General features: G+C 57.9%; 1 protein-coding gene across 4 annotated transcripts; it reads right to left on the bottom strand.

Annotated features, from left to right (window-relative positions):
• Positions 1-1713: 1713 nt before the first annotated feature.
• Positions 1714-11483, bottom strand: SP7 (Sp7 transcription factor). Of its 4 annotated transcripts, none has more exons than XM_060414045.1 (4): positions 10387-10496; positions 9812-10062; positions 9309-9376; positions 1714-4623 (listed from the first exon to the last, which is right to left on the bottom strand). In XM_060414045.1, exons 3-4 carry the CDS (start codon positions 9327-9329, stop codon positions 3349-3351), a joined length of 1296 nt encoding a protein of 431 aa, XP_060270028.1. In that variant the 5' UTR covers positions 9330-9376; positions 9812-10062; positions 10387-10496; the 3' UTR covers positions 1714-3348. The 4 variants fall into 4 exon arrangements, with proteins under 4 accessions (XP_060270028.1, XP_060270027.1, XP_004006349.2 ...); XM_060414044.1 differs by having other exon boundaries at positions 9812-10065; positions 10387-10471; XM_004006300.6 differs by having other exon boundaries at positions 9812-11483.
• Positions 11484-11869: the final 386 nt, after the last annotated feature.

Here is an 11869-nt window from a genome sequence, read left to right as displayed (position 1 = left end):
ACCAGTAATGTGACCTGGAGAGAAGGAAACGGTGCTCTGTGTATTCACACACAGTCACCATCTCCCATGTGTGTGCTTAGTTGCTCAGTCGTGTCCGACTCTTTGTGACCCCGTAGACTGTAGCCCGCCAGGCTCCTCTGTACACGGGGATTCTCCTGGCAAGAATACTGGAGTAGACCTTCCCAATCCAGGGGTCGAACCCAGGTCTCCCGCATTACAGGCGGATTCTTTACCGTCCGAGCCACCAGGGAAGCCCATACATATTTAACGTTTGTTGAATGATTTTTCACCATTCCCAGAGTCTTGGGAGGCTAGTCCGGACCTAGCGCACTCTCCACTAACTTCACCAGGGGGCGCGGTGGCCCCGGCGACACAGTGACTGAGACCCACAGTCCCGGGGGCGCAGAGCTCTCAGCAGGCGGTCTCCACCCCAGCCCCTCCCTACGACCTGGGCGGGAAACCAAGGCAGCGCCCCTGCCGCTGCCCGAAACTTCTAAAATGGGCCCCCTACTTTGAGAGGCGGGAGGCATCACGGGAGCCTGGGTGCCTGGACCTCGGCCCGCCGCCCCTTCCCCGGGCCCGCCGAAGCCCGGCGCCCCGGCCCGGGGCCGGTAACCAGGCGCACATGGCCCGCCCGGCCCTGTTTGTCCTGGCAGCGCGCCGCCGCTATTTGAGGCGGTTTTTATCTCCCAGAAACCAGCAAAACCCCAAGCGGAGTCTAGGGAAGATGAAAGGGGCCGAGGGGCCGGGGAGGGGACGACCGCGAGGCTGCGGCGGGCGGGAGCTGGCACCGGACAGGCGGAGACCGGCAGGCGAGAAGGCCAGGCCCTGGGGGGTCCCGAGGAGCCGGCCCAGCGGGGTAGCGCCGAGCCCGGGGGTCCACTTCGGGCCGCCGCCGCGAGCCTAGGCGTCCCCCGCCCCTTTTCAGTCTCTCTTCCGCCGCGGCCCCCGGCCCGCGGGAGAGTCCTCGGAACTCCGATCCTTCTTCAAAGCGCCTTTGAAGCCCTGCGCCCCGCCCGAGGGCAGGAGATTTCGCACCTGGACAGGGGCGGGGTGGGAAGGGGGCCGGCAGCTCGAGCTCGGCCGGATCGCCGCCTGGGACCCGCCGACCCCTCCCCGCTGCAGCGCGGCGGGCCTCTCCCGAGCCCCCGAGGGGTACCGGCGGACTGGGGCGCCGCCCGCAGTCGGGCCCAGGCCGGGGGAGCTGCGGGTGAGCCCCTCTGCCTGGCGGGGGAGCCCTAGGGGGCGGGGGCCGCACAAAGCCCTATTGTGGCTGGGGGCTGGCCGCCACAGAGTGCCTTTTGTTCCGCCTCTAACTCCGTGGCGGGCACGACTGATTGCAGGCCCCGGGTCGGGGGCGGGTTACGTGCCAGGCGGGTCCGCCCGCGGGAGCCGCACCGCGCCGGGCTCTGGCCCCGCGGTACTCCGCACGGGGCCGGCGCGCGTCCCGGCTAATGCCGGGCCAGGTCCGCTGGTTCCGAGCCCGAGGAAGAGCCGGGGAAGAAACCTCTTTGCTTTTCCAACTCCGCAGAGAGCTCTGGGCTGTTAAAAACACCTCCGCCGCAAGGCGGGACGGCCGAAGTATTCTATCCCAGGCGTAACGTGCAAACAGGCAGGACACAATGCCCCTGGTGACTCCCCGGATTGCCAAGGAGAAATCCTGTGGCTCACCTTTCTCCCCTCTTCTTCCTCTTCCCTCAGCATGACAAAATGTAAAATCAAACTTTTATTTATTAAATTAAAAAAAAAAAAGACTCCATGAGGGCTTGATCCCTTCCCTTCCACAATATTACCCTCTCCCCAAGCTCCGGCGGCTTTAACCCTTTAACTTGGGGCCTTGAGGGAGCAAGAAGTAGAAAAGGAGGATCCAAAGTCACAGGAAAGGCATTCAAAGGCACGAAGCGGCTTTAAAAGTCACTGGAGGTGAAGTTGGGAGCATCGGAAGTCCCAGGTTGCCGGCCTGTGGATGCAACCCCAAGTCAGCTTGGGGACTTCTGTCCTCCTAGATCTATAAATTCTTCTTTCTCATGACTTCTGGGCACCAGCCTATCACAGTGCCTTGCACAGAGTAAGCACTCAATAAATACTCGATTTTCTTGATCTGATCCCAGAGGAAGCCTTCCTCGCCTTTTCTCCAGGAGAGACACTTCCAAACTAATGTCCTCCTTGGGTTAGATGGGCTTCCCCAAAGAGCATGTCTAAGATGGCAGCTGCAAGCTCCGTTAAAGGCGGCAACAAGGGATTAGCCTAATGGGGTCATGGTGTCAGGAGGGGCAGTGGAAGAACCTGCTCTGGGGTCAAGGAATCTGGAGTACATTCCAGTTCTCCCCTCCATAGGGCTTGAGTTTTCACAGCTTCTGGCCAGGACTGGAAATATTAGGGATCCCTTAGTTGTGAGATACCCCATCAACTCATTAACAGAGATCTAGCTAATTCACTCTATTAGAGATTCCGTTAAGAGAAACACCATTAACTGAGACCCTGATGATAGAAGTTCTATTAACAAGATCTCCACTATCACTTTTTCTAGACAGAGATGCATTTGGCTAAAACTTCCATAGCAGAAATGGACCCCCTTCCCTCCCTAGCTCACTCTACCTGACCTGTCATCATAACTTAGATAAATAGAATTATTATTATTACTATTCATTTCTCTTGGAACATAGGGGTTAAATATACATGCCTGGGGGCAGCCTCCCTGACCCTGGGGTCACCCCATCTTTGGGATCAGATCCCCACCAGTCTGCCCCCTCTTGGCACCCTGCTCCCTGCCAGGTCACTTACCCCAATCCCCCGAACTCTGGTCCCTAATGAAGAGGCCACCAGGGGGCAATAAATTATCATTATCATCATCATGACTGTTTGTAAAAAAACGCTCTGGAGCATAGAAGGCAGTGGACTACAAAGTTGAGAAGATTGGAGCCTGAAAGCTAAGGAATAGTGGTAAATAAGCTTGGGAGGCATAAAAGATGCACGTAAAGGAGTTAGTGAAATGGAGAAATGAAGTGTTGGGAGCCCAGATGGAGGGGAAGTGAGTTGGTTTGGTAAGAGCAGAGAAACTGTGCAGTGGCCAGGAAAGAGCTTCTGAAGCCCTGAGTGCAGAGATCAGGCACCAGGTGACGGCCTGAGATGAGAGTTTGCAGAAGGGTCTCATGGCAAGGGGAGGAAATAAACTGAGGAGGCATGCAGGGTGATACTCAGGCCCAGAATGGGTGGGAAGAGGCGGAGATGGATAGAGTTGCAAAGGGCAACATGCATGGGGCAGAGGGGGTGAGGCGCAAGCAGTGGTCCACAGAGCCAGGAGAGGCTGGTAAGGCAGCCTCAGGGCGCTGGAGACCTCCACCCAGCTCAGATCTCCAGCAGGTTGCTCTGCTCCGGACTGCCTTCAGGGGCTTTTTCTGGGGGTGCCGGTGAGGCAGAAGGTCTGGGCGTCTGACTGGCCTCTTCTTCGCCAGCGCTGCGGCCCTCCCCCAGCTCCTTGGGGCCGCTGGCTGGGGGTCCCGGACCTGGCTCGCCATGGGTGCGTTGATGTTTGCTCAGGTGGTCGCTTCGGGTAAAGCGCTTGGAGCAGAGCAGGCAGGTGAACTTCTTCTCCCGGGTGTGAGTGCGCACATGGCGCTCCAGCTCGTCCGAACGGGTGAACCTCTTGCCACAGAAGAGCCAGTTGCAGACGAAAGGCCTCTCTCCCGTGTGCCAGCGTAGGTGGGCCTTCAGATGGGAGGCCTTGCCATACACCTTGCCACAGCCTGGGATGTGGCAACTGTGGATCGGCTTCTTTCGCAGCCCGGCTGCGGCAGCGCCCAGGCGCTCCAGCTCCTGGCAGTTGGGGCAGTCACAGGAGGAGCGCCCTGCTCCGCTGCTCCCGTAGCCAGCACTGCCCCCTGTGCCTGCACCCCGGGGGGGTTTGGCTCCACCGCTCCCCTCCAGCTGCCCACTGTTGCCCACTGCCTTGGGTTTATAGACATCCTGGGGCAAGACATGCTGGGGCCCTGGCTGCAGAAGGTGGGGAGCTGGATAGGGGGCTGGATTAAGGGGGGCAAAGTCGGACGGGTAGGTGGGCAACTGGGGGTTCAATGGAGGCTGAGCAGGGCCTGCAGGCAGTGTCCCTTGCAGCCCATCACCCTGGCCCTGCCCGCCACCGAGCCAATTGCCCCCAGGATGCATGTCCCACCAAGGGGTAGGAGCATTGCCTGGGCCCGGTGAGATGCCTGCGTGGATGCCTGCCTTGTACCAGGAGCCATAGGGGTGTGCCATGTCCAGAGAGGTGTAGACGCTGGGCAGGCAGTCAGAAGAGCTGTGCCCCTTGGGCACTAGGAGCCCAGGGTCCTGGGTGCCCGTGGGCCCTGGGAACGAGTGGGAAAAGGGAGGGTAGTCATTGGCATAGCCCGAGGTGGGTGCTGGAGGGCTGCCTGGGGGGGAGAGGAGCCCATTGGTGCTGGAGAAGGGGGCTGGGTAAGCATCCCCCATGGTTTTGGAGGCTGAAAGGTCACTGGTCACAGAGTATGGCTTCTTTGTGCCTGCTTTGCCCAGTGTCGTGGAGTCCCGCAGAGGGCTGGAGCTGCCAAATTTACTGCACGCCGCTGTCAGCATGGCCAGGGGGCTGGAGCCATAGTGAGCTTCCTCCTGTGGGGAGAGAGAAGCAGTGTTTAGGTGGAGAAAAGGAGATGTGCAGAAGGGCTGCACAGCCTGGAGACCTGGAGAACAGAAGAACAAAGGTGGTGAGGAAGAGGTGAAGAGGACGGGGATTCAGAGGTAAGGTCAGGGAGGGGGATGGGCAGTGAGGACTGGGACCCAGGGAAGAGCTCAGATAGAGTCTGGAAAAAGAGCAGAGGACCAAGACAGGGGCGGTAACACCCAACCGAACAGGCAGGAGGCAGAGCTCCCTGTGATGCTGGGGATGTGCAAGGGCCTCTGAGGAACAGGAGATGCTTCTTAAAAAGCCATGAGAAGAGCCAGGGGTCAAGGCAGCACCTGGATGCAGTGAGTATTAGGGATCCTGACCCCTGGAAGTGGGTTGGGAGCAGAGGCCATGGTGGGGGACTTGGAGAGGAAAGACGAGGCTGAAAGAGCAGCGTGGGGAAAAGCCGAAGTCTTAGGGGACCGTAGTTGCCCCTGTTCCAGGTTTTCCCAGCTTGACCCCTTATTCACTTCCTGTCTCTACTTCATCTCCTAACTAAGGCAGTGGCCTAGTCACCCTAAAGCAGTGTCCTCATGTCCCTGGTAAGGAATCTCTTTCTCCTGGCAGGAACCCTGGGCCAGGGAGCAAGAGGAAGCGACGGCGGAGACACTGGGACATTGAGAGGGAACAGGGTTGCCGCCAAGCCAGGGCTGTGGCTGAGGCAAGAATGTCTTTCAAGCGGGCATTAGGCACCTCCTGCTTTGTGGAGCCAGCTGGTACCCCTTTGGGAGGGCTTGGAGAGCTGAAATCCTCACACCCCTCCAGGGCAGGGAATTGGATTGGCTATGATCGTGGCTCATAGCCACACCCCTCCCTCCATGCCCCAGTGTCCCCTAACACGTAGAGACCCCTCCAGCACAGTGAAATGAGGGAAACGTGTATAGATGCAGGGCACAGGGGTCTTTTAGGAATACCAAATGCCCCTTGTGCTGTTGCTACCAGGCCAAGCCCCCCGAGATCACCATCCCTCAGGAACTCACGGTGCCCCTCCCTGAGTCAGCTCTGGGGCATCCCAGAAGGAAATGGTGCCCTCCTGGATTTCTGGCTGGCATGCATAGGCATCCATTACTGAGAATCCCACCAAAAGCAAGTCAGAAGCTGACCCTGTATAGTCCCTTGACGGGGGCCCTCAACGACAACAGCAAAAATGTGCCTGGTACCTTCCCAGTAAAACTGAAAAAGAACCCAAGAATGCAGGGTTCCCAGGCCAGTCTGCTAGCTCCTAGCGCATAGTCTGTGCCTGTGACACCAATCCTAGAGGAAGATCTGAGGTTTAGAGGCTTGCAGTGAGGGCTGCGTGTGCAATCGCCAGCCTTGCCCTGCTCCCAAAGGGAAACCTGCTGTTTCCCCTGCCCAGTGACCTCTTTCTGAGGTCCTGATGACAGCATGGACTCCCAAATTTGAACCATCAAAAGTGTCCTCAAATCTGGCCATGACAGAAGCCCTGCATCCTTCCCAGCCAGGGTGTCCCTGGAGCCTCCCACCTCCCAAGCAGAGGTGGGCAAGGCAGGGCAGCTGCTGGGGCAGGAGGCAAATCCTAGTGGAAAGGAAAGGTCGAAACGTATTGTGCAAAGGAGAGGGGCAGAGACCCATAGAACCAGAGCAGAGAACCTGACCTTAAAGCCCCTGGTGGTAGGGGGTGGGGTGGGGAGTGAAAACAGTGGGAGCTGGCCCACAGGGGCAGAAATGGGCAGGGATGCGAAAGAGAAGAGAAGGAAAAAACGACAAAAGGAGGGAGAGAGAGGAAAGCAGAATAAACAAAGAAAGAGAGGTGATGGAAACAGACTGGGCAAGGAAGGCACAGGAAAGCAGAGAAAAGAAAGGAGGGGTAAGGAAGAAAAGAGGGGAGGTCCGGGGAGGCAGATTTCCTACCTAAGAGAAAATCCCCCCAGTGCTGGGCTCCAGAAAACCCCCAGACCAGGCCACTCCTCCCTCCTTCTCCCCCTGACCACCCCCTCCCCCTCTGCCTGCCTGGCCCGGCTCCGTTGGTTTCCCTGCGGTCGGTTTATTTTTAAAAACGCCGACGCGGTCCCCCCCGCCCGGCCCTCACACTGTGGCCACAGGGGCCTCAGCCAAGCCCAAGGACCCCACCCAGCCATGGGGCGGGAAGGAGGGGTGAGAGAAGGCAAGCAGCCCCAGGCCAACAGCAGACCCCCGCCCTGGGGAACAGAGAGCCCCAGGGCCCGGGGAACAGAGAAGGGGGAGCTGGGCACCAGACAGCTCAGAAGGTTCTGGAGGCCAAGAGCTGGGCACTTGGCTAAGGCTCATCGCAGCCTCAGTGTCCTTGTCGTGCTGCTTGGGCTCTCCCGAGAACTAGGGAGAGGGTCCTGGTTAAGGATTCTAAATATGTGCGTCTGTGTCCCCATGTGGGGGAGCCGGGGGCTGGAGCCCGCCTTCGAGTTGCTTTTCCTCCTGCTTCCACCCACATCCATTGAAAACAATGGCAACCACACCAGTACAGGTTTTTAAGTACTGAAGGGGGAATCTCTGGAGAAAGAACAAGACAAGGAGCTGTCCCAGCTCTCACTCTCACAGGGGGAGGGGACCCCGCCCTCTTTCCCCTGACCTCGCACTGCAAGGCTCACTTGGACATCTGAGTGCTGACTGGCCACCTGAGGTCCCAGTTTCCAGTTCTCCACTTTCAGCCTCCTCCCAAATTGTTTAGTTCTTCCAGCTTCCAAGTCTCCATCCTCATTAGCCCCCATCCCCATTTCTCCCTCCTCCCTGATCCTCTCTCTGCATCTCTCACTCAGCCCAGGTGAGCCTCCTGTCAAGCTTCCCTCTCTGAACCCCCAAGTTCTTCCCACTGTCCAAGAGAACTTCCTGATGGGGGTATAAGAAGAAGCTTGAGGGCCCAGGTGCCCCTCAAAATAGATGAAAGAGACAGAGGCTGGAAGCCTTGGTATTAGGGGCATCTCCAGCTTACAGGGAGTGAGGGACAAGAAAGTCCAGTTTCCAGGACACGCTCCTCTTGCCAAATGCTACCCTGATCCCATGTCTTTCCAGCAGACCTCTGGCCCAGCCACTCCCGCAGGCACCAGTGCCACGCTGGCAACTCTGGCATGAAGCCCACGCCCATTGACACGGCCCCTGCTTTGGGTGGACCCAGGATTTCCATGCACCTTAGTCCTCCAGCTTCCTCAAGACCAAGCACAGCATTTCAGTGATGGCCCAATCAAGAGTCTCTTGGGGAGATGGTGGGGTGAGCAATCTGCCTCCTTGCAGCAGAGGGTAGACATAGCCCTGAGGACCCCCAACTAGGTCATGGTGTCCACCCCACTGCCTCGCATGCCATTCCCTCAAACTCAGGCACAGGCTCCCTATCCACCAGCCTTACACACACCATTCCCCACTTGGACTAACAGATACTTGGGTGACCCAGCCTGTACACACACCTGTGCTCCCACAGAGCCAGCCACACATGCAGGTGTGCTGCTTTACATTCTGACACTCACAGGCAGGCCAGTGAACACAGATGTTAAGAGACTCCTGGTCCATCTCCCACACACCTCTCCTGCAAGGCTGAATGAGTCAGCCTGGACCTGAGCTGGTATACTGGGAGCAGACATGGGGCCTTCAGAGGGGCCCAAGAATAGAGAAGGTCAAGGCCACTGACGGGAGTTGATCTTTGGGAAGGGCTCTCTGGTCCCAAATTCCTATGGAGGGAGCCAGAAAGTAGAAGTGGTAACAGAGACACAGAGTCAGAGATCCAGAAGCAAGGAGAACTCAGGACATTCAGACAGCCTCTGAGTGACTTTGAGTCCGCCTTTCCAACTGTGATGTGCCATGAGTCCCTCAGAAGCCCTGGCAGAGTCAGCAGTTTCTCAAGCCCCCAAGCCCTGACCCCCATGGTACCCTAGTTCCCTCCATCCTCAGTGCCAGAGGCAAGGGATGCTGGGGTCCCAGCCTGGAGGGGAAGTGGCCCGGTCCGCCCTGGAGCCTCCCACTCCCAAAATAGAGCTGAGTTTGTCTTTGGCTGAAAGCTAAATATTTGTGAGCCGGGCAGGCGGCCTCAGACCCTGGCCCTCCTCCTTGGTTGCCTCTCAGACCTGGGCCCAGTTCCTCTGGTCAGCCCCCCCACATACATGGACTGCCCTCTCCCTTCTCTCATTGCCCACCTCCTCTGCTACCAGCCCAGAAGCCCAGCCCCCTCCCCACCTACAAACCAGACAAGACACTGCTTAGGGTGAGTCCTGAGAGCCAGGACCCCCAGAGAACCATGTACTCACTGTTGCCCAGTGCCCACTCAGCCAGTCCTCTGGCCTATTTCTCTCCACCGTCCCCTACCAGTTTATCTCTCTCCCACTCCTCTCTCTTCACTCCCCTCCCCTTCCTTTCTCAATCCCTCGATCCCTAGTCCACTCCTCAGAGTTGGTGTGCTTGGCAGACCTCAGGGGTCCATGCCTTCTTCTAACCTAATCCCCTCTGTCCTCCTCTGACTGCTCCATGACCCCTTGCCCTGCTCTCTCTCCTCCCCTTTCTTCCGCCTCCTGCCCCCCACCCGTCCTCTGATCCCTGGAAGTGACAAGCACCACAGCAACTGTCTGTGTGAGTTAGAAGGTGGGAGTGGACAGGGATTAGGACCATTAAGATCCAGGCTGGTGTCCTGGGGGAAGGAGGGGGCAGTTACCTCAAGCAGGGAGGACGCCATCCTGAGGCTGGGGAACGGGTCCCAGGGAGCCAGGCAGATGGAGAGAGCTGAGCCGGAGAGAGGGAGTGGGAGAGGGAGGGAGAATGGGAGAATGGGAGAGAAGAGATCTAAAGTTAGAAGGGACTAGGGGGTGGGGGTGGGGGGGCTGCTCTCTGTCTGTAGGGATCCACCCTCTAATTACAGCTTTCCCAGCGGAGAAGGCTCCGGATCCAATGAGCAGGGCGAGAGAGGGAGGCAGAGGGCCCAAGTTTCCTGCTCCATTTGCTGAGCTCCCCCAAAGAAGGGATCTGGGCGGGAGAGGAGAAACGGGGCTCCCAGGGAAGCAAGAGGGGTAGGGACAGGGCAAGGTGTCAGGGCATGCCAGGGGCGCTGAGGGTCTGGGCAGATGCAGGGTGGGCCCAGGTGCCCCACACCCTGCCCCCAGCCATCCCATAGGCGGCTGTGGGAACCCCTCCCAGACAGAGCTCCTGAGTGTCCTGTACCTGGGGGATAAGGGGCTGGGTGTCTCGAGTCTCTCCTCTCTGGAGGTCTGGCACTGGGAGTGCTGGCAAGGGGTCGCCTGCGGGTCCGAGGAGGGCTCCGCTCCTCTCCTAGGCCAGCCGCACTCCTGTTCCCACTCAGGCTCTGATCCTAGAATCCTGCTCTGACTCCGGAGTCCTGGCTGCGGGTCCGCGGGTGGCGGCGGCGGCTGCTGCTCCTGCTGCTGCTGTTGCTGCCGCTCCTGCCGCCGCCGCTGCTGCCGCCGAGGGAAGGAACAGGAGGGAAAAGGAACAAACCCCAAACCACTAATTAGAGATCCAGGGGGGGGATGGGGGATTGGGGACGACACTCACACAGAGAGACTGGAACACACTGACATACACACTCACGGACAAACACAGGACGATACATGTGCACGTCCACGCGCGCAGGGCTCCCCACCGGGGCACGGCCACTGTCATGAATGAACAGAGACAAACTCACACACAGATGATCGCAGTGACATGGCTGTAGGCGCGCACGCCCCACACACACATCCGAGCTGACCACAGAGATGCCTGCTTCCCCAGTCACCGACCTCGAGAGCAGGAGAGCCGTGTTGTGAAAGTCAGGAGGGAGCGTGTGCTCTGGGGTTGAGGCTTTCTGCTGCCCAAGCATTTGAGGGTCACGTAGGTAGGTTCCAGAGCAAGGCCTAGAGGGAGGGACAGGGTGGGGAGGGCTTGGCACAGGCTTGGGGCTCCCCAGTCTTCCTCCCAGTACCTCAGTTTCAGTCTTGAGAAGTGACACCTAGGCCTACCTCCCTTTGTGGGGCAGAAGCTAGATCTTGCATATCTGAGAAAATTTAAGGCAGGCAGGAGGGTAGGGGGTAGGAAGTCACTGGGTCAACGCATCCGTGCCCGAGCCTGGCCTTTTAGGATCAACTTCCTTTCCCCCAAAGACAGACCCCAGACACCATCATTTCTTGCCAATTACCAGTCCTAGGCCCTTCTTGGCCACACACACGTCCAGTCTCCAACCTCTGATGGATCGTTCTCATGAGCGCTCATGCTCTCCTGGGAGTGGGTCTGGTTCCCTTTCTCACTGTCATGCATTGATTCCCCCTGCAGCAGGAAGAATTGAAGTTAGAGCTTAGGCAGGACTTCCAAACTTTGACTTCTCATCAAAATGGGGAAGAAAAGAAAGTCACCCAGTTGGAAGAGGGGAATGCAAAAAAGTCTATGAATTGAAACCTGGACCCTGAGATAAGTTTATGGGAGAGAGAAGACTGGGCAGCCAAGTGGAAGAACCAGCATGTCTCCCACTGAGGGGCCCAGCCAGACGAGGTTGTTTTGCAAGTTATTCCCCTACACACCCCTCTCCCCGGGCCAGCCCTGCCCAGCAGAGGAATGGAGCCTGGTCCTTCCCTGCTCTTCTTATTCCCCAGTCAGTCCCCTCACTTGCTCTTCCTGGGTGCCCACCTCCAGGCTCCTCATACTCTCCCAGCTCAGCTTCTCAAGGCAAACTTGAGGAGGGGGCAGGAGCAGCTGGAAGTCCTGGGAGAGTTACCTGCAGTTTAACCAGCAGACAGGGTCAATGTTCAGGGAAGGATGGTGGGGGAGTTAGGGTTTCCAGCCCCAGGATTTGACTTCTCTAACAGAACCCTGTAGACTCAACTTTTGAGGAGAGGGTTAGGGAAGCAAGGTGACTGGCAGACAAAGGAAAAGAAGCAAAAGAAGAAACACAGAAAGACTGAGAGGCATACAGAGCAAATGAAACAATCCAATAAAATCAGAAGAGACACTAGAGAAATAATATGGAGAAAAGAGAGGAAAACACAAGACCAGTATGTGGCTTAAAAAAAAACCACACAAACAGCAGAAAAAAGGAAAAGAAATAGGCCCAGAGAAACAAAGATGAGGAGACAATGGCTTCAGAAGAACAAGACGGAGAACTGCAAGAGGCCTGGCCAGGTCCAGCGGAGGCAGAGGGTTAAAGCGGCCAGGCAGGTGGGGGGCGGGGATGAAGTATAAATAGTCCATAATTGTGTCCGATGATTACACGGGCCACCCCACCCGTCTGCC

Source organism: Ovis aries, chromosome 3, assembly GCF_016772045.2.
Source record: "Ovis aries strain OAR_USU_Benz2616 breed Rambouillet chromosome 3, ARS-UI_Ramb_v3.0, whole genome shotgun sequence".
Classification (NCBI taxonomy): Eukaryota; Metazoa; Chordata; class Mammalia; order Artiodactyla; family Bovidae; genus Ovis; species Ovis aries.
This window is presented reverse-complemented; position numbering and strand designations above follow the sequence as displayed.